This window comes from Cryptococcus neoformans, chromosome 8 (genome assembly GCF_000149245.1).
Source record: "Cryptococcus neoformans var. grubii H99 chromosome 8, complete sequence".
Classification (NCBI taxonomy): Eukaryota; Fungi; Basidiomycota; class Tremellomycetes; order Tremellales; family Cryptococcaceae; genus Cryptococcus; species Cryptococcus neoformans.
The window spans coordinates 1,147,253-1,166,792 of NC_026752.1; the positions used below are offsets into that span (position 1 = coordinate 1,147,253).

Genomic DNA, 19,540 nt, shown 5'->3' on the forward strand with positions numbered 1-19,540 from the left:
CCGGGCATATTCGCACAGCCATACCCCAGCGACAGCCTCCACTTCTACGCAGGCCAGCCCTACGATGCGCGCCAGCCACAGCCGCCCTACGCCGGCGCCATGGGCAGCATGGGCAGCATGTCCGGCAGCATGAACATGGCCACCGGCAACATCCTCGCGGGCTCCGGCAGGTGGTGGGAGGCATTCGGCACAGGCGGCCTTGACGGCGAGCCAAGTCTTATGGAGGGTGCGTCTCCACGTCTACACCCACACGCTGACCGTACCCAGAGCTCGGCATCAACCCATCACACATCCTCCAAAAGTCACTGGCTGTCCTCAACCCCGCCTCCAGGGTCGACTCCCATATCATGGACGATGCAGACCTCGCCGGGCCCTTTGTATTCTGCTTTGCATTCGCATTCTTCCTTTTGCTCGTGAGTTGCCACCCGCCGTTGGGTTCTCCTCCTGACTAAATCGCATTCTCCTCCTGACTAAATCACTGCTTCGTCTTTTCACGCTCACGTCGCCCACGTTGCGCAGTCCGGGAAACCCCAGTTCTCATACATCTACGGCGTCGGCCTCCTCGGCACCACCGCCATCTACCTCTTGCTCAACCTCATGTCCGAAACAGGCATCGACGCCTACCGCACAGCCTCCGTCCTCGGCTACTGCCTCCTCCCCATGGTCGGCCTCGGCGGTATCGGCATGGGCGTCGGTATCGATCGCCCCCTCGGCTACCTCCTCTCCACCATCAGTATCGCTTGGTGTACACATTCGGCCAGCGCAATCTTTGTAGCAGTACTGAGAATGGACCGCCAGAGACTACTGGTCGCGTACCCTGTTGGGTTGTTGTATGGCTGTTTCGCACTGCTGAGTATTTTTAATGTCAACAAATAGTTTAGACGGTTTTAGACATTATGCATTGATCACGATCCAAGTCTAAACACCTAGCAACTAACACGCCTAGCAACTAACACACCTAGCAACTAACACACCTGGCAAATTAAACACCTAGTACAGCCCGGCAAACTGGTCCTTTCTGGGATGAGCAAGGTGGCCTTCAGACGATGCAAGTTCGTCCTTGGAAGGAATCTTGACTTCTGGTTGAGGAGACGGGAGCAAGGCCGCATAAGGCGCGAGGATAGAGTCGAATTCAAAGTCGGGCGATCGTGGAAGCGGCGTGGTTTCTAACAGCACGTTAGGATTGGAACCCATACAACTTTTTTTTTTTTTTTTTTTTTTTGGACGAACCGTGGTGAATGATTGGGTGAGCAGGCTGGGTCGCCTTGGCCATACCACCGACGACCAACCTCCTCAACGCAGGTCCATCCAAAACCACTTTTTTCTCCACCTCTTTAGCCACGCCCCTCTCGCTCAATCGCTTCCCACTAGGACCCATCACATCCACATTATACTTTTCAGCCGAACCATAACGGTTTTTCACTTTTCCAAGTGCGAGCAGGACATCACCCTTGGTAAGCATACCGTGTCGGCCTGTACCCTTCAGTTTCGAGATTTCGTCCGTCGACAGGGATGATTCTTGCAATCTAACAAAATTGACGTTAGCGCCCCATGTGCCCTATGCAAATATGGCCACGCACAATCTCGAGACACTAGGGAACAATGGTTTGGAATGTTTGATCTCCTTGTGTTCATGGTGCCTTCTCTCATCCCTTGGCTGTTCCCTCGCTTTCTGCTCTGCCGCCTTTTGCTCCTCCTTGGGTTGTTGCTTGGGCTGGTGTTTGGGCTGCTCGGGAGCAGCGGGGGAAGTGGTTTCAGGGATAGTGATGGACGACAGATCGTCCCCTTCTTCAGCAAGAACAGCAATGATCTGACCAACTGGGATTTTCTGCGCGCCAGCTTGCACCTGTAAGAATTTTTCCAAAAATGCTTTAGCCCATACGTCATACGTTTTCTAGAGATATATAGTCGACTTACGACGATCTTGCCCATCACACCATCTTCCTGCGCTTCCACATCGATCGTCGCCTTGTCCGTCTCCTACAAAACCAAAACCAAAAACCCCTTTCCCATCAGCTCCCATTCCCACTTTTCCCAAAAGACAAAAGAACAATCAAAAAAAAAGAAAACAACTTGCAACTTCTAAAAGAACATCCCCAGCAGCAAAACTCTCCCCTTCACTCTTCTTCCATGACGCGATCCCACCTTCCGTCATCGTAGGCGACATCGCAGGCATGGCCATATTGGTCGTTGCGTACCGAACATTTGACACGGCTAAAGAGTTATAAACCAGTCAGTACGCAGCGACAGTTTGAATGAAGAGAGTAAGGAAAAAAACCGACCTGGTCGGGGGGGAACCACCCTCGCGTTCCTCAACACACTGACAATCTGCCTTGTCGTCCTCATCTGTCAACTCTTTTTTTTTTTTCTTTATATGAGGGATAGTTGGTGCGCTGAGCGGCGGGGCGGGAAGGAATGGCGCAGCTTGGGGGGACGGTCGGGAGAGGGATACAGAATACGTAGAGGAGGGGGAATGGATAGATGGACGGATGGGGAAGGAGAGGTGGACGGGTTGAGGAGGCGGAGGGGGCCGGCGCGGCTACGGAAACGGCGCGGCGCGGGTAATGGATGGGTATCTTTGATCCCGCTTGGGTCTAGAGTGGGCAGCGATAAGAGACGATACCAGCAGTGGGGGGGGGGTGATAGTGATACTTTTCAAACACACAATACATGGACAACACAACGCAAGACACGATACAAAACAGTGTAAGCCCTAAGCGAAACCTCCCCCAGATGAACAAACGAGGGACGCATTTTAAACAGGCTCCCTTTTTACAAAGTCACTCTCCTCCGGCGCCATTAAACTAGCCCTTCTATGGCATTTTTTGTGAGAGAAGGTGTTATGGTATAAGCCAGAGTTGATGTGTGGAGAGAAAAGAAGAAGAAGAAGAAGAAAAGGAAGGATGGAAATTGGGCGAGGTCGTGAGCGGGGGGAGAGAGGGGGTGGAGGTGTCCGCGAAATGTGGAGGGGAGGCAAAAAAGTGCCACACCGCGCGAGACGAAATTGCCCTCCTCGGCGTTTGTCGGAGACATTGGCGCGAATTGGCCCCCCTGCCGTGCGCTGCCAGGCCCAGCTTGCGCCAACCCGCCCCCTCGCTCTCCCTCACTCGCTTGCAATTCCGTCCAAACCGCGAAATCAATCTGTTTAGCCTTTCTCTTTTTCCTTCCTCTTCGTTCCTCAAGTAATCAATCCAGGTGAGTTATATATGCTCTTATGTCTAGGGAGAAAGAATGGAAGGAGATGCTGACTGTTGCTTTCTGTCCATCCGACCCTTGTCACGTTTGCTTCACTTGATACTCGGAAACTTTTTTTGCTGTCAACCCGTCTTTACCGCTCATCGCCCACTCGCCCTCCCTCTCACAACTTGCCACCACCTCGATTCTTCTACACGACATCCGGATATTATACCTCGCGCGCTTGATTATCATCTTAACAAGGTGGGAAAAAAATTCGTCAAAAATGGCCGACGTCAACATGTCCTCTGCTCCCGCTCAGCGATCTAGTAAGTTTTTTCTCTTTCTAATCCATCTCAAAGCGGATTTTCGAGAGGATATGATGGGAGAAAAAGCATTTAGCAAAAGGGAATGATCCAGGGAAAAAAGCAAGGGACAATGGGACTGATGAAAATGCGTAGACCTCCGATACGGTATGAACAAGGGCCGACCCACCACCGTCATCCCCAAGACTGCCAGGCCTTCCAACAAGAAGGGTGTCAAGACGTATGTCCATTCTGTTCATTTTTTACCAAGTCTGGAATTTGAGGCTGACACAAAAAAAATGTAGCGAGAAGAAGACTTTTGTCAGGTCTGTCATCCGAGAGGTTGCCGGGTTCTCTCCTTACGAGAAGCGAGTCATGGAGTTGTTGAGGAACTCCAAGGACAAGAAGGCCAAGAAGCTCACCAAGAAGAGGGTGTGTCTGATTTTCTTTATAACGCGGCAGAGTGGGGATGTGTGATGGCGGCGGCTGACCCAACTGTTATAGCTCGGTACTCTCCTCCGATCCAAGAGGAAGATTGAGGAGCTCTCTGCCGTTATCGTTGAGCAGCGTCGTGCCGGCCACTAAGCGTTTTCGTTCCCAAAACGAGATTTTGCTTGGTGTAGAGGAGAGAGAGTTGCATTTGGTCCGAGGAGTTTGTACCGCTCGACTGGATGGATGCAGCCGTTTCAGTTTATCCAAGGGTGGGCATAGTTGTGTGGGAAATGACTAATTGCTACATCAAGGTGTCTTTCTTTTTCTCTTTTTTTTTGGAAATAGGATTATACACAAATCAACAGCTACTAGACTCTCATCCAGACGTCTCGTCTTGTAGCTCTATTCTCCGCTTCAAGCTGCTCTTCTTCCGCCGAGGTTGCATCGAGTTCTTCATCTTCCGCTCCGTCCTTGCCCTGCTGCGCCCGTGTCTTCATGCCCTGCCATCCATCCCATATACCTCCTCTAAAATGATTTCCGCGATGACGCCAGCCAAACTTTTTTTTGCATCCTATCAGTTTATGTAATTAGACCAAGTCGTAAGAAACATTACCTTGAGTATAGCAGTGATAACCCCAATGCCCATACCCACACCTATACTAGGCGCCGCAAAGAAAGCCAAACCACTACCTATCGTACCCAACAACCCTCCACCCAGCACGGCCAAACAGCCACCTATCAGAGCATACTTGGTATACCTCAGTAACCTCCTCACCACATAGCGGAGGACGTAGCGGGTGGTCGTTAATGCGGATCGGGTGGTAAGTGAAGCCGGGGCGACAGCGGCTTTTGAGCCGTATACGAGGTAGGCGGCGTTGACTTTTGCGCGGTGGAGAGTGGATGGTGGTTCTGCCGGCTTGTCTATAGGCGGTTCTGAGGCGGTGGACATTGGGGGGGGGGCCTTTTTGCGTTTTTGCGTTTTTAGAAGACGTGGAAGAGGGTGACAGTTTAATAGGGGGGAAATGATTGGTGCGGCTTTTAATGTTTGCCGGGACGATGACGAACATGAGAGACAAGAAGAAGGCCGGCCGGGCAAACGATTAACGCGCCCAGGATGATGTGGGGAACGGCCCGATTGGAATTGGAATCTGGGCAGGAGTGTAAATTTTCGAGTGCCATTTTCTTACGGGGTTGCCCGGAATAAATGGGGCGGAAATTCGGTAAAGCGTGCGGATAATTATATCAATCTCAACTCTTTCCCGATCCCTCTCCTCTCCGTATCTCTCCTCCCCCACACTCCCCTCAGGATGTCGTCAAAGCTCCCCGCGGCGGGCAAAGCCACAAGACAATTCCGTATCCTCGCTCTCCCCCTCGCACGTCTCCCCCGCCCACCACCGCCGTCCAGGACCCTCCCCACCACCCCTCCCCCGTCCCTCGAGTCCGCGTCCTCGCCCCAAACCACCCCGCCAACCCCGCTCATCCTCTTCCACGCCGTCCAGCCTGAACCCTCCGCCAACTCTTCCCCGTCACTCATCACAAAAGCGCTCGACAAGAGCTCCGAGACGTGGCTGAAGCTTGGGGAGAAGCCAAAGGGCAGCTGGATGTATTGGTTCTACGAAAAGGGCGAAAAGTTGATGGATAGGATAGAGTATGAGGAATGGGCACTCAAGGCCGTTAGAGAAGGTGAAGGCGTCAAGGTGGCAAAGGACGGAAAAGTGCTCGAACGGATCGAGGTGAGTGCTGTTGTCGCCCCTTGTCATTTTACAAGACGGCCGGTTGCTGAAAAAATGGGGTTTTTTTTCTTTTGGCATGTGCTAGATACCGTTGGTGCTGCCTAGACTTCCCAACCAAGAGATGCCGACCTTGCTTCCCAAACTGCACCGTTTCCTCCTCAAGCGGATACCGCACCATAGAAAGATGATGTACCGCTCCATCCTCTTGTACGTTTCTTTTTTTTTTTCTTTTTTCCCCTAAAAAATAAAAATAAAATCTAAACCCGCTGACCGGACGAAAACTCAAAAACACACCATAAACCACCCACAGCTCTCCCGTCACATGGCCTTTTGCAATCATCCCCATCATCCCCAACTTTCCCTTATTCTACGTCCTCTGGCGCGCGTGGTCACACTACAAGGCATGGAGAGGTGCTACCTATCTTGAACAACTCATCAAGGCCGGTTTGGTGGTGGAGAAGGAATGTCCCGAGTTGACCGAGATTTACGCTGGGAAGGGCCGTGAACCTTTGACCGCCACCGCCGCCGTGACCGACAAATCAGGCAAAATTGCGGTTGGTACTACGGACCAGCCCTTTCCCCCTCCTGCACCGGGACCCATCACTTCACAAGCTCAACACCCGTCTCTCCTCCTCTCTCCTAGCCAGATCCCATTGCTGGCAAAGACTTTTGCGCTGAAAGCGAATGAAGTGGTGGATGTGACAAGGGCGGTGGAGCAGGCTGATTTCAGGGCGAGAAAGGCTGATCAAGTGGAAGCCAAGGAAGCGCAGGAGAAGAAAAAGGAAAGGGAAGAGAAGGAAAAGGAAAAGAAGGAGTAGTGGGACGACTTTTGTTGTTTCTGTATAGCATAGATTCCGAGAATATATATATAACACCATGCATTCTAAAACCATCATTCATAATGACAAAAAGTATAGCAAAACGAGGCCAAAATCTTCAGTATGGCTTGTATCGACGAGATTTCTTGAGTTCTTCCACCCGGGCTTTGTCATGTTCAAACTTTTGACGAAGCTCGGCGAGGTCTAGCCCATCCGTATCAGCTCAAGCTACCTTTTTTTTTTTGGCACTAAAAAAAAAGAGAGAGACTTACCCTGCCTCTTCCTATCCAAAGCCTGGAATTTATAAAAATCGGGCAAGGCCTGTGAGCCTTTCCCACCTTTACCCTTCTTCTTCTCAAACCCTCTCGTGGCAACACCCACACCACCTTTCCCAAACCCATCACCTCTTGCACCAGCTCGTCCATACTTGCCAGAACGCACTACCACAGTAAACCCGTCTTCGTCCACCAACGCGCCCGCGCCCTGCTCTTTAGCACGCGAAGAGAGGAGTAGGGAATGAAGATGGTCGAACCGTGCCATCGAGGTGTCAGCGAATGACTTGATAGCTGACACGGAAGGACGAAGGGATTTGTACAGAGCAGTGTAATACGCCAACCCTGTAGGTTCGCCTTTACCGTATTTAGGTAAAGATACGGGTTCGGGAGTGGACGAGAGGAGACGGGAGACAGAGATCGGGTCGAGAAAGATGATATGGGCAGAGGAAAGACCGGATTGCAAGTATGGCGTCGAGCGGGGACAGAGCGTGGGTAAAGGGTCGATCTCGGGGATGGAAGTGGGGAGGTTACGCCGACGAAGAGCGCGTCGTTGCTTCTTGGTCAAGAGGTCGCCTTTGAATGTAGCTTCAGGTCGGTCGTCGTCATCTTCATCCCCAATTTCTTCATCCTCATCCGCATCCTCATCCTCATCTTCATCCTCATCGTCTTCAGACTCATCAGACTGCTCAACTTCCATTCCTCTGACTACACCTTCCAAAACATCTCCAGTCTCCCGCTTACCAATCCTAACATCCTCCACCACCCCGTATTTCCCAAACACAGTCCTCAGCTCTCGGTCCGTCACGTCCACCGGAAGATTCACCACAAACACCGTCCGTCCTTCCGGTAATCCTTCTTCCGTCTCTTTTGCCTTTGAAGCACTAGCACTTGCGCCAGTACTAGCTTTTGGTTTGTGTGCACGGCAATAAAGGTAGTGTTTGGTCTCGTTGATAGGTTTCGAAGAAGAGGAGGAAGGGATAGGGATAGGGGTGGGGATGAGGATGGGGAGCGGGAGAAAGTTGCTGTACAGTTTCGGAGCGCCTTTTTGGGAGAGCTTGGATTTGGAGGTCTTTGTAGACGGACCCGATACTGTCTTGGGCATTTTGATGGCGAAGCTAGTGGGGAATAAATGGAGATATATATATATATATATATATGCAAGACGGGATGTATACTTATTTTTTTGGGATAAGAGCGGACATGATGGTAACAACTTTTGTAATCACGTGACTTCTTCCCCGCTAAACAACCATGATATACGTAACGAGTCATTCGATATCGATCCCCTTTCCATTTACACATCCACATCCTAAGCTTCTGGTATAAAACAAGAAAAAAAGAGGCCCTCACAATGTCCCCTGCAGCCGCTCCCGAATCCGTCTTGCCATACCCTCCTATCAAGAAGGACGCCAAGTTCGTCGTCCTTTCCGACTGGGTATGTCTGCTTCCCTGTCCTGGCCGGCCACGTTTCTTTTTCAGAGGTTAATATGTGAATTTATAACTGATGTTTGGATGCGGTTAAGGATGGAACTATCACCGACAAGGACAGTAACGATTTTTTGACCGACAAGCTTGGTTTCGGGTTCGAGAAGCGGTTAGTCTTTTGATTTTTCCTTTTTTTTCCTTCCACGTTTGGGAGGTCTGCAGGGGGGAATGCTGATTATCGAACGAAACCGAAAAACAGACGAGCGCTCAACCTTGAAGTTCTCGATGGCCGGATTTCTTTCCGAGACTCTTTCAGACAGATGCTCGAGTCTATCAAGGTGCCTTTCGAGGAGTGCAAGGAAGAGCTTATGAAGAGTGAGTTTTTGTTGTTGTTGTTTTTTTTTGGATGTGTTTCACTTTGTAAAAAGATTAATGAACTGATGGGAATCTAGACATCAAGCTTGATCCTGGATTTGAAAAGTTCTACATTTGGTGCAAGCAAAATGGTGTTCCCGTCGTTATTGTCTCTAGGTAAGCGCGCCCCACCCAACACCGAAACGTTTATGTATACACACACAACTAACCTTGCAAAAAAAACCAGCGGTATGACCCCCAACATTCGAGGCGTCCTCTCTACCCTCCTTCCAGGCCCTGACGCCGAAGAGATCGACATCATCGCCAACGATGTCAAATTCACCGACCCCGAAGGCAAGGGCAACACCTGGGAAATTGTCTTCAGGCACCCAACCAGTGGTTTCGGCCACGACAAATCCCAGGCCATCTTGCCTTACAGAGATTTGCCTCACAAGCCCACATTATTCTTTTGCGGTGACGGTGTCTCCGACTTGTCTGCCGCCAAGCACGCCGACTTGTTGTTCGCCAAGACTATGGTGAACGGTCACTCTGATTTGCAAACCTATTGCGAGAAGCAAGGTATCCGACATGTGCCTTTCGTCGACTTGTACGTGTGCATCCCGCATCCCCTTTCTTTTTTTCTTTAAAAAAAAGAAAAGAAAACGCTAGAGCTGTTTCTGACACTTTCGAATCACAGTACCAAGGTCCTTGAAAAGGTTCAGGAAGTCGTTGGCGGCAAGTCTGTGGACGAGGTTCTCAAGGAGGAGGAGGGCAAATAGACAAGACGTGTTATGCGTAACAAGCGGTCGTGTCATTCAAGCCAAAAATCAGCCTGCTTATTGGGGAAAAAAAATTGTCAAGGGGAAAAAAGATACCATAGTTGATACTGTATCTGCATACGCGGTTAGATTGGATAGACTGTAGCATGCATGAGTTGTTTATAGGTTTATTTTTGGAAGACTTGGTAATTAAGGCTGGACGATGTCTTGCGCGTCATCAGTTACGCTTGTTCCAGTGTTCATCGGATTTCGTTCTCGCTGCTCACACGCTGTAACGAATCAATCTTCAACATTTTACATCTTGCACACTGCACAGCTATGGCCTGTTTTCTCCCGTCCAGCAGAACCTCCGGTCCTATCCGCCTTGAAGACTCCTTGTCAAAACTCGATATCCTCGAGAAGTCGATCAGTCTTGAAGTCCCGACCTGTGACACTCTTGATGAGAACGAAGAGCTCGAACAGCGCTTGAAAGCACTCAAAGAAGAAATTCAGGATGCAAAGGTCGATTGGTAGTATGTATAAGCCTTCTTGTGCGATATGGAACGATATCTAAAGGAGGATACTAATGGCTTGCCTACACAATAGCATAGTACCGAGTGAAGATGAACACCAAGTCAGTCAACTCCGTCCATCTCTATATGAATCGTTATTAACGAATCGATCACCTAGTCTGAAGAAGTAGGAGATTCAGAGAAGCGCCGTCAGTACATATCAGGCTTCACAGGTTCAGCAGGTACCGCTCTCATCCCCTCCTCAACATCTCAATCAGCGCTCTTGTTCGTCGACTCGCGATACTGGATACAAGCAGAGCAACAAGTGCCCAAAGGGTGGAAAGTGGTCCGAGTCGGGTCAAGTAGTGGGGATGGAAGTGGGAGGGCGGATGCACAAAGTGGCTGGGTAAGCTGGGTTGTGAACGAGCTGGATGAAGGGTCAAGAGTTGGGATCGACCCGAAACTTATATCTCTGGGTACTTTTTTTTTTTTTTCCTCGATGGATTCTGATCAATGCTCACTTCCTGGTAACGTAGAGCTTGTTCGTTCGATCCGATCACACCTGTCATCAATTGACTCTTCCACCACCCTCGTTCCATTGTCAACCGACCTCATCGACAAAATCCGCAATGTCCCCGCCCGTTCCCTTGGCCCTATCAGCCCCTACCCTCTCGCTTTATCAGGGGAACATACACCTTCCAAACTCTCTCGTGCTCGAGAGGCCATTTCCAAGGCTGTAGGCGGAAATAGGAAGAGCAAAGTAGAGGAATGGGTGTATATTCTGCCTACATTACCTGCTATCGCCTGGCTGCTCAACTATCGTTGTCCATCGGATATACCCTTCTGCCCGGTAGCCTATGCCTATCTCGTCCTCACACCGTCCCAGTGTGCTGTGTTTGTGGATAAGCGTAAAATTGAGAATGATCTAAATGAGAGATGGAAAGAGGAAGATGTTGAGGTGAGAGACTATGGAGTTGAGGAGGTAGGGAAATTTGTGAAGGCATTCGTAGGTGAGAATGCAGAGGGGAGGAACGTAAGAGTATTTAGCCCTGCAGAGTGCAGCTGGGCGCTCGCCGAGGCATGTTCACCTGTAAGCTGCTTGTACCTTTTCTTCAACACCAGACCGAAGCTAACCACCATCTTCATTTTATCAAGTCCAAAATAACCACCATCGCTTGCCCAATCGACGTTCTTAAAGCAGTTAAAAACCCTGTTGAACAGCAAAACTTCCGTAATGCGTATCTCAGGGACGGACGGGCCATGGTCAGATGGTTGGCATGGCTGGAGAAGATGTTGCTCAAGGATGGGAGAAAGGTTGGAGAATGGGCCGCCGCCCAAGGGTTGACAAGAGAAAGAAGAAAGGAAGATTACTTTGCGTGAGTTCTTTATAGCAACTAAACAGGGTCGATAAATCTGGGCTTATTGAGATATTAAGAGGCCTTGCTTACGAGGACATCTCTGCTTCTGGGCCCAACTCTGGTAAACTTTCGTTTTGCATAAGATGTGGACTTTGCTGACTGTTGATGACTAGCTTTGCCGCATTATGCTCCTCAGCGAGGAAAGGACAGGTTGATTGACCCGGATACTACTTATCTGATGTGAGTCTATCTACCTATCCGTTGGGCCGGATATTCACTGAGTCGAATCAACAGCGACTCTGGGGCACAATATCAGGGTCAGTCTGCTCCTACATCCATATATCCACGAGCCATGATTAGATCTTAATCTGACACATCTCGTATAGACGCAACGATTGATACCACTCGCACCTTTTACTTTGGCTCTTCCCCTTCCCCAGAGCTCAAACGCGCATATACCCGGGTGCTTCAAGGACATATCGCGGTCAGTATGGCTAAGTTCCCTAGAGGCATGCCGGGGGATAGGTTGGGCATGCTTGCGAGGAAAGCGCTTTATGAGTGAGTCTGGGTTTTGGAGTGCTATAAAGGGGGTAATGCTGAAGTGTTCATTCTGATTAGCGATGGACTAGATTTTGGGCAGTAAGTATGGATATATGGAGTCTCCTTTTTTATCATCTTGAAACAAATTGCTAAGAAACAATTACAGTGGAGTAGGTCATGGGATAGGTTCGTATCTCGGTGTACATGAAAGTGAGTGCCTCTTTGGTCACTATTGAACGTCAGACGGTTCGTTTTGGAGCTGATAATCTAACCCCAGGCCCGATGTACTCGCACAATGTCGCTTTTAAACCGGGCCATATTACCACTATCGAGCCTGGATATTACAAAGAAGGAGAGTGGGGTATCCGAATTGAATCTGTCTTGTTATGCAGACAAGTAGAGGTAAACTCATCAATTCTTGTCTCATTAGTGTAGGTGGCTTATCAGGTGGTATAGACTCCAGAGGACGCGGAAGCATCCCAATTCCTTGAATGGGAACGAGTCACTCAGGTGCCAATCCAGACCTCGCTCGTTGATTGGTCGCTTATGGCAAAGTACGAGATGCGCTGGCTGAATGAACACAATAAAACAGTTCAAGAAGCTTTGGAGCCACTTTTGCAAGGTGATGAGGATGCAGAAGCAAAGGAATGGTTAAAAAAGGCTTGCAAACCCCACAAGATTTGGCCTTGGGATGGAGTGTAGGTTAATATGGATACAATGAAGCTCGTGTACGAAACAATTTATTTTTTTGGGTCATGAATAAAATGTGTCCTATGCATACTGAATCAAATTTCCACTTGATCATGATCATGAAATAGACTACTAGATATTACTATGAGAAAAAACGTAATAACAAGAGTGTATCCATCAAGTATGGGATAAAACATGACATTGAACTGATCCAGCTTGTAGCGTGCTTACTCATCGTCACTTCTGCTCCTGGGTCTCTTGGACAGATGCTCGTCTCCAGAATCCTCTCTATCTCTCTTCTTTTTCCCAGACGTCCCACTGCGGGCAACCCCCGACAACAAGACATCTGCGTCGTCGCTGGTAAAGTTGACGAAAGTCATTCCGCCAAACGATGACATTCTCTGGGGGGGGGAAGGAGTTTTGAGCTTACTTGAGGGCGATCTCTCGCCCTTGGCAAGTGGTGTAGCTTTGGGAGTAATAGGTGATGTAGAAGAAGTTTTCCGTTTGGAAGGTGAGGGAAGACGAGCGATAGATCGCAAATCTGTACCGGGATAAGGAGGAGGGTGTACACGGTGAGGCGTAGAGGGCATACCGTTGGAGACAGGGTAATACATAGGAGGAGGATGGATGTTAACAGATGAAGTTGTAGGGATGGCGGGACCGGAGACCGCTGGGACTGAGGCGACACCGGGGATTATTTGGGGGAGGGACGAGAAGAGTGGTTGATCCTTCACCTTAGGGATCTTGGTTTGATATTCTTGGAAATCGCCTGCTTCGGTGATGCTCAATCGCCTAACACGCTTGCGGGACTTCGTTGCCATTTCATTCTCGTCTTCCTCAGCACATACAGGTAAAGTTGAAGGACGAGAAGGAAACGCCGAGTTCATAGTCAGAGAACACATCTTGCGAAAAGACATTGGCAACGGATTACTCCCAATTCGAAGCATAGGTGGAGCGGTCGTAGAAGAGGGGGATGTAAAGGGGAATCCAGGAGAGTCGGGAGTAGGAGGGAAAGCTGAGGGGCCCAAACCCTGTCCGCTGACTACCTGAGTCGGCGTGAACAAGGAGTTACCCGTTCGCCTTGGTTTACGCGTAGGAGTGGCCGGCATAGCACGAGAATAGTTTGATGAATCAGTGTGTGTGAATAAAGGCGACGGTTCACAGGTGTAGAGAGGTCGAAGACCGGGAGTGCCCGTCGGCAATTGCTGTGGAGCGTATGAGAACAAATCCCGAAGAGGGCCGTTCTTTGATGTCTTGTAGCTACCAGCAGAGAGACTTTCAGATATACATCAGCTCATATCTTCTTAACTGCATATGATTACGTGCTTACCTTCTGTTCATAGGTTCAGATATCGGAGGGCGCAGGAGTACGGTTGGTTCTTCGTCTCGCAATCCTGGAGCAGTCGAAGGCCTCACCAGAGACTCGCCATCATCAAAGCACATGACCTCCTTTGGATTAATAGTAAAATCACCTATGGGTCCAGCCACATGGATGTTTGGCTGAGGAGTCTCGATCACAGGAAAAAGACCGACATGATCCTGCATTGTCGAAGTCTGAGGTTGCCACGAAGACATTGGCATCGAAGTGGAAGAAGATGGAATAGATCGGATGTCCATAGTGTTAACAGTGGATTGAGTGGATAAGTCAAGGCTTTCTGGCGATTGGAAAGTCGAGGTACTGGCGGCGGTGTTGACACCATTTTCACCAGTACCGAAACCACCAAACACGTTGTCAAAGCCATCGACTGGTGCTCTGCTACTCACAAAACCAACATTCAGTCCCTGCTGCTCATCCGTAACAAAACTCTTAGAGTTGTCCCAGTCGCTCTCCGTGTTCAAAGCTTCTTCCTTGAGAGAAGGCATGGAGACAACTTGCTTCACAAAGCGGGGATTACGAGGGGCGTCAAGAGTGGGATTAGATGCCACTCGCATGGCTCTAGGTGCTACAGAGAGCGGTTGATAGGTGGCACCTGATAAATTGGAGGAGGCATCATCCCAAGGAAAGTTTGAATGAGAAGACGAGAGGAAGACGCTATCGGTGGGAAGGTTGTAGCCATACTGGCCGTAGCCGCTTATACTTGACTTTAAAGACTTGATAGGAGTGACGAAAGCATCCATTGAGCTTGATAATGTATGCTCTGGAGTGAACGAATCACACTCCTCATAGCCATTGGTACTCTTGGGTGGGGTGTGGAAGATTCCAACCTCTCCGCATTTTGGCGTTGGAGGCTGAAAATCGTCATTGAGCACATCGGAAGGTTCTGAAAGGGATGGTGAGGAGGTGCTGGACGAGGGATTGCTGTCAGTCCCCTTTGTGTTGAGCTCATTGGAGTCGAGAGCAGGAGGACAAAGCTCGATAAGAGAGGAGAATGAGAGGAAATTGGATTCGTCGAACTGAGTGCTTGGGTCGAAAAGAGAGAATTCGGTTTCAAATAAAGACATTTTGGCAAAAAAGAGTTGGATAAATGAGTGTCTATGATAGCACTCTAGCGGTAGTCGAACCTGCGACCAGTAGAAAGTTGAATGAAGCCTAGCTTCGATAAAATGAGAGAATGGGCCTGTGGGCGTGAAGTTGTGAAAAAAACGCAGTAGAGAGCCAGCGAGAACAACATATGATAGAAGGGTTAAGTGCGAGAGAGAGAGGAAAAAAAGATATCAGCGTTGTCCCATGCCTCGGTAAGGGTAAGAGCCCAGCATTGGTCAAGTAACTTACGTTTTAATCGTCTACCTGGACGGTGTGGTCTGTAAACTGACGGAAATCGGATCGACGCGGGAGAAAGGAGAACTTTTTTTATTTGATGTTCTATGGATGGTTCTCGTTGCGATCTACGCAAAACAAGATTCGGTGTGGCTTGTAAATGGCAACAAGGATAAGGAGGGGGCTGTTAGGGATAATAAAGGCGGTCAAAGAAAGATGTTTGGACGACGATGGCGTTTGAGGGACTGTGAATGTTGTTCGTCACGCTGTGCCTGGAAAGTCAGCCGGGTGGGCGATTTAATGTCACTCGTCATATCCGAAAATGGAGGCTTACGACAACTCCGTCTCCTTCAAACTTCAAAAGTGGCTTCCACAAGCCGCCAACTAATAAAGTAATGGCGCAAGAAATATATATATAAGATCCAATGCGTAGGGTAGTCGACACCCGCAATTGAGGAAAATTAACGATGGGCGGGGGTTAGCGGCGCTCAAGAGTTGTGTTTGTAAGTGAATGGGCCGCTCGCTGAGCTGTGTGATTATTGGGGAAGATAGGATATAAAGGATGAAGGAAAGGGTGCTGAAAAGATAAACTCCCGACTTCGGTTTCTCTTATAGCTGTTGTCGGTGTCGAGAAAGAGGATGCAGTACTGTACGGTTGAGCGAAAGGTGTGGGGCAGCTGTGATCTTGGTTGAAAGGGCTGAGAGCTGTAGTAAGCTGGTTGGAAGGAACGGGAAAGTCGTGTGCATGGGAGGGCGGGTGTGGATAATTTGTTTACATGATATATATGTAGTCGTACGCACGGACGAGGCGGTCAGTATGCTTCCAAAAGCACTTCTCTGCTGTTCCTCGCCGCTCAGCAGAGTCCTAGAATGCCTTTTCACGAACTATTTCGATCCGTATCTGATTGGATCTATTCCGCTTGTTGACGGTATGCAGCAGTAGGACAGCTCTCTTCCTCGTGCTCGTTGTCGGCCCACATGGGTGCCTTTTTTTGACTCTGCTGATCCCAAATCTCGACCTTTTCCGGTTTTCTACTGAAGCGCGCGCTACCGATTTCAGGAACGCAATGTTTGCATTCCTAAAATTCAAACTCGTCCAGGCGCGAAGCCCGTCTCCATGGGACCCCATCGGTTACACAGGAAGTATTCACCACCTGAAATAAGAGACATTGAGGTCCAGGGTCAAGTCGTTTGGCGCTTGCGAGATGTTCGCCCTTTGTGCCCTTTCGACTTTAATTTTCTCCTTATTACTCCTTGCCCTCTCTCCTCTCACCCACTGCCCACCACTACTTTTAAGTTCTAACTTTTTATACTTGCATGCTCTTTTTCTTTCCCTGATTTATTCCGCCCCCTCCGGCTGAACCAAAAAGAATCACCATCCTCCGCCTTCTTTGTCCATGGTCTGTGGTCTTGCTTTGTGACTTGCAAGGTAACACTTCCTGCTATACGATACATGCAATTCTACGCCAAGAGTACCAAGGACAATTGGCAGCAACTGGTAAATAAAAGAACGTCCGCTCCGTATAAACCGCCTTGCACATCATCTGTCGGCAAAGAAGGAGAAATTTCACCCCGTGGCAGGACACAATTAACTCATTGACTATTAACTATAGGCAATAATTGCCATCTTCTATTATAATATGCTAAAGATCAGCGATCAACTACAGCGTTTATTAGTCTCCGATGATCGCTCTTCTGATCTTGTAGAGAGATCCCTTGAAGGATTCACCACTGCACAGCCTTCTTCTTGCCGGCCATTGAGATGCACATCAATTGACATAGCCGAGTCGGCATCATTTACCGCCAACTGGAAGCTATTATTGTCTTCGACCGTCGTCAACCGAAAAGGTCCCATCAAGGTCCCAATTGTCGATCCGGGTGGCGCTATTATGTAGCTGCATGCTGCTTTACATCTTATCTCTTTTTTTTTTCTTTTCACCGTTCCTCGATTGTTCATAATTTTCAAATTTCCTTCCCGTGCCCATGCTGTCTGGATCCATAAGAAAGAAATGATCTCATAGGGCACTGCACTGCAATAGGCTATACTGACAATATACGAGATGTTATACCTATTATTCCTCGTCTTGCTATTCTTTGTTATTTCTCTACCAATTTCGGACTTCATCTCTGCCACTTTCTCCTTACTGGCGGCCTTGTATGGATAATTCAATATGCTTTTCCTTTCCCGGTAGTTGAACTTCCGCCAATGGCACTCGTCCGCAAATACATTTCCCGACGATGCAAGTGGGAAGTGAAGACGCTAAGTTATTATGCCGAACGTCCGCTTACTTCTACGAATCGCATGAGACGGTCGTTGCCGTCCGCCACTATACCGCTAGGAAACTTCAAGAACCCATTTTGAGTTGTGTATGTTGACTAAAAAATTATGCAGCATCTGTGCAATACTCGTACAGTGAAGATCGCTTCGCATCCTACGGCGCCCAGCGATGGGGTTTTGGACTTCCATTCGACGATAAACTACAAACATGCGTCGCCCACTGTCAGCCAATGAATGAACAATGATTTACATTTTATCAGTCTTATCAACCTTATCAATCTTCACGGTCGCAGCAATCTGATAACACTCTTTTTCGACAAATGTAAATGTTCTCAACGGGATCATCCTGCTGTTAAGATAACTAAGCGCAGCATGTCTAACATTGGGTCGCGATCATATTATGAACATCACGACCAGGTGCTCTTGCCAATCATCGACCTTCACCAAGCCATTAAGCAAGTGAATTTCCAAAGACCAAACTCCATCGTTGTTCCATACATGATGCTCACCAGTACTTTTTTTTTTTAATTCACTTTAAGGCTTGATTGAACATCTAGTCAGCTATTAGTCGACGGTTCCCTCGATGTCTGAATGTAGAAAAGTTTACAGTCCTGCCTGTGGTCATCTATACATCTCTATCGATGAGAGGATCTTTCCAGGCTAATCGTCATGTCTGAACGCCTAAGTACCACTGGAAGCTGGGATTAGCGATATAAGCATATCAAACTTCGAAATGGTTAATGAATTGCTCAGGAAGGACTATTGCTCTAGGAGTTTGGGCGAGTACTCAGATTTATCCAGCTTAGCTCTTATTGGAACTGTTCCTCTATGTAATTAGTCAATCCTGAAGTGCTCACTAGGTCCTAATCGACCTTTACGCCATTGGGCCATCGAGCCCATTATATTGCATCTCTGTTACGACTCGTCCCCAACAAGGTCCGGCCTTGGAGACGAGATGGAAAGCCGTAGTTTAACTAAGCAATGAGATATATGTATGATATACCTCTTGACACTTGTTTGTTGGCGTATGGCATAGGCCGGAGGTATATTCGCTTGGGAAGATCAGGCAAGCTTATATACTAGTGGAGTAAGTTTATGTCTAAGGTGGTGCATGGTAAGACGAGAGCGAGCACCGGGAGCTCGAGGATCTCTCGCCAAGTAACTTATGGAATATTGATCTTCGAGGGGAAGAAGATCAAGATCGAGGACAGAGCTCTCCTTTATATACTTCTACGGAAATCTAGTTATATCCCTTGAAGTCCAGCTGGAGATCTAACTGGACCTTCTTATCTGAAACAATCTTGCTTTCCTTTATTACGGAACTCCCTGCTATGATCTCTTATTTCTTCTACTTAGTGCAGGCTCGTGACAATCTCCGTGCGATGCCAGGTTGCCTCCGATATCTCCTCAAAGATATTTAGGATTTGGGGCTTGCCCACATGTCTTCTAGTTGCAGAACCATACAGCCGGTTTAGTGTTTAAGAACATCGAGGCCAGAGAGTGAGTAATAACTTATCTAGATGGGTCCTTGCTGATTTGGAAATGATATAAGAATGTAGGTTAGGGTGGCGCTAAAATCCATTAATTGATGTGAGATTGATTTAAGACGTTAAATGGAGGTCGAGTAGCCATAATAGCGGCGTGACACTGAGCATTCAACTGATCGTCGGACTGTTGTTCTTCCTTCTCCAGATCATAAGATTTTCGTCTCTTGCTCTTGGCGGTCCTTCGACCCCGATAGTCGATATCGTTCCGCTGCCATCCTCATCATCATCATTTTGCCCCTCATTCTTGAAAGAATCATCGTCAATATCATTCCACTGTTGTAGATCGAAGATGAGGGTGGCTGTTGACGGATGGATTTCGAAATCGGGATACATCTTGCTAGAACAACTTAACTCCTTAAAGACCATGAAACATATTTCGAGGATTTTTTTCGGTCAATTTGTCGATATTGAATGGTGACTCTGGAGAAAGATACCTATGGTTCCGAAACACAGCGACATTCCCAAAACTGTAGAGTCCGAACCAAGGCACCGTCCGCCAGTAAATGGACCTATTATTGAGTTGGATATTATCCTTCTTTAAATCATCGAAATCCATGCTGTATATTGCGTTAGCGCGACGGAAATGTACATGAAATATGGAATGCCTGACTTACTCAACGATCACAATAGGGGTCTGGTTCCA

The 19,540-nt window shown here is 48.5% G+C and overlaps 10 protein-coding genes and 1 non-coding gene; 6 read left to right on the plus strand and 5 right to left on the minus strand.

Moving 5' to 3' along the window:
* Position 1: 1 nt before the first annotated feature.
* On the plus strand, positions 2-926 carry CNAG_03508 (hypothetical protein). XM_012195914.1 has 3 exons: positions 2-226; positions 268-413; positions 520-926. Exons 1-3 carry the CDS (start codon positions 100-102, stop codon positions 874-876), a joined length of 630 nt encoding a protein of 209 aa, XP_012051304.1. The 5' UTR covers positions 2-99; the 3' UTR covers positions 877-926.
* CNAG_03509 (pyruvate dehydrogenase X component) lies at positions 879-2,852 on the minus strand. XM_012195591.1 has 6 exons: positions 2,283-2,852; positions 2,078-2,214; positions 1,918-1,980; positions 1,581-1,846; positions 1,231-1,526; positions 879-1,166 (listed from the first exon to the last, which is right to left on the minus strand). Exons 1-6 carry the CDS (start codon positions 2,344-2,346, stop codon positions 991-993), a joined length of 1,002 nt encoding a protein of 333 aa, XP_012050981.1. The 5' UTR covers positions 2,347-2,852; the 3' UTR covers positions 879-990.
* On the plus strand, positions 2,629-4,480 carry CNAG_03510 (large subunit ribosomal protein L36e). XM_012195915.1 has 5 exons: positions 2,629-3,195; positions 3,439-3,503; positions 3,636-3,720; positions 3,785-3,911; positions 3,984-4,480. The coding sequence occupies exons 2-5, from the start codon at positions 3,461-3,463 to the stop codon at positions 4,062-4,064; spliced, it is 336 nt and encodes a 111-aa protein (XP_012051305.1). The 5' UTR covers positions 2,629-3,195; positions 3,439-3,460; the 3' UTR covers positions 4,065-4,480.
* CNAG_03511 (hypothetical protein) lies at positions 3,665-4,963 on the minus strand. XM_012195916.1 has 2 exons: positions 4,525-4,963; positions 3,665-4,468 (listed from the first exon to the last, which is right to left on the minus strand). Exons 1-2 carry the CDS (start codon positions 4,858-4,860, stop codon positions 4,280-4,282), a joined length of 525 nt encoding a protein of 174 aa, XP_012051306.1. The 5' UTR covers positions 4,861-4,963; the 3' UTR covers positions 3,665-4,279.
* CNAG_03512 (hypothetical protein) lies at positions 4,629-6,553 on the plus strand. Its single transcript, XM_012195917.1, has 3 exons — positions 4,629-5,644; positions 5,730-5,851; positions 5,955-6,553. The coding sequence occupies exons 1-3, from the start codon at positions 5,219-5,221 to the stop codon at positions 6,460-6,462; spliced, it is 1,056 nt and encodes a 351-aa protein (XP_012051307.1). The 5' UTR covers positions 4,629-5,218; the 3' UTR covers positions 6,463-6,553.
* Positions 6,500-7,895, minus strand: CNAG_03513 (ribosomal RNA-processing protein 7). XM_012195918.1 has 2 exons: positions 6,735-7,895; positions 6,500-6,666 (listed from the first exon to the last, which is right to left on the minus strand). Exons 1-2 carry the CDS (start codon positions 7,837-7,839, stop codon positions 6,581-6,583), a joined length of 1,191 nt encoding a protein of 396 aa, XP_012051308.1. The 5' UTR covers positions 7,840-7,895; the 3' UTR covers positions 6,500-6,580.
* A 129-nt stretch (positions 7,896-8,024) lies between these two features.
* On the plus strand, positions 8,025-9,471 carry CNAG_07740 (hypothetical protein). XM_012196000.1 has 6 exons: positions 8,025-8,172; positions 8,261-8,331; positions 8,422-8,537; positions 8,615-8,693; positions 8,764-9,123; positions 9,214-9,471. Exons 1-6 carry the CDS (start codon positions 8,089-8,091, stop codon positions 9,293-9,295), a joined length of 792 nt encoding a protein of 263 aa, XP_012051390.1. The 5' UTR covers positions 8,025-8,088; the 3' UTR covers positions 9,296-9,471.
* A 60-nt stretch (positions 9,472-9,531) lies between these two features.
* CNAG_07741 (cytoplasmic protein) lies at positions 9,532-12,500 on the plus strand. XM_012195592.1 has 13 exons: positions 9,532-9,807; positions 9,881-9,908; positions 9,965-10,262; positions 10,323-10,876; positions 10,942-11,162; positions 11,222-11,265; positions 11,318-11,384; positions 11,439-11,461; positions 11,531-11,702; positions 11,763-11,783; positions 11,851-11,894; positions 11,962-12,086; positions 12,141-12,500. The coding sequence occupies exons 1-13, from the start codon at positions 9,614-9,616 to the stop codon at positions 12,384-12,386; spliced, it is 2,037 nt and encodes a 678-aa protein (XP_012050982.1). The 5' UTR covers positions 9,532-9,613; the 3' UTR covers positions 12,387-12,500.
* On the minus strand, positions 12,432-15,919 carry CNAG_03516 (hypothetical protein). XM_012195919.1 has 4 exons: positions 15,407-15,919; positions 15,088-15,338; positions 13,705-14,932; positions 12,432-13,649 (listed from the first exon to the last, which is right to left on the minus strand). The coding sequence occupies exons 3-4, from the start codon at positions 14,814-14,816 to the stop codon at positions 12,602-12,604; spliced, it is 2,160 nt and encodes a 719-aa protein (XP_012051309.1). The 5' UTR covers positions 14,817-14,932; positions 15,088-15,338; positions 15,407-15,919; the 3' UTR covers positions 12,432-12,601.
* On the plus strand, positions 15,471-16,020 carry CNAG_12791. The gene has a single exon (XR_001046029.1). It is a non-coding gene; the product is annotated as a hypothetical RNA (non-coding RNA).
* CNAG_07742 (hypothetical protein) lies at positions 15,984-16,471 on the minus strand (the record flags this gene model as incomplete). The annotated part of the gene is made up of 3 exons (XM_012196001.1): positions 15,984-16,107; positions 16,224-16,358; positions 16,449-16,471. The coding sequence occupies 3 exons, from the start codon at positions 16,469-16,471 to the stop codon at positions 15,984-15,986; spliced, it is 282 nt and encodes a 93-aa protein (XP_012051391.1).
* Positions 16,472-19,540: the final 3,069 nt, after the last annotated feature.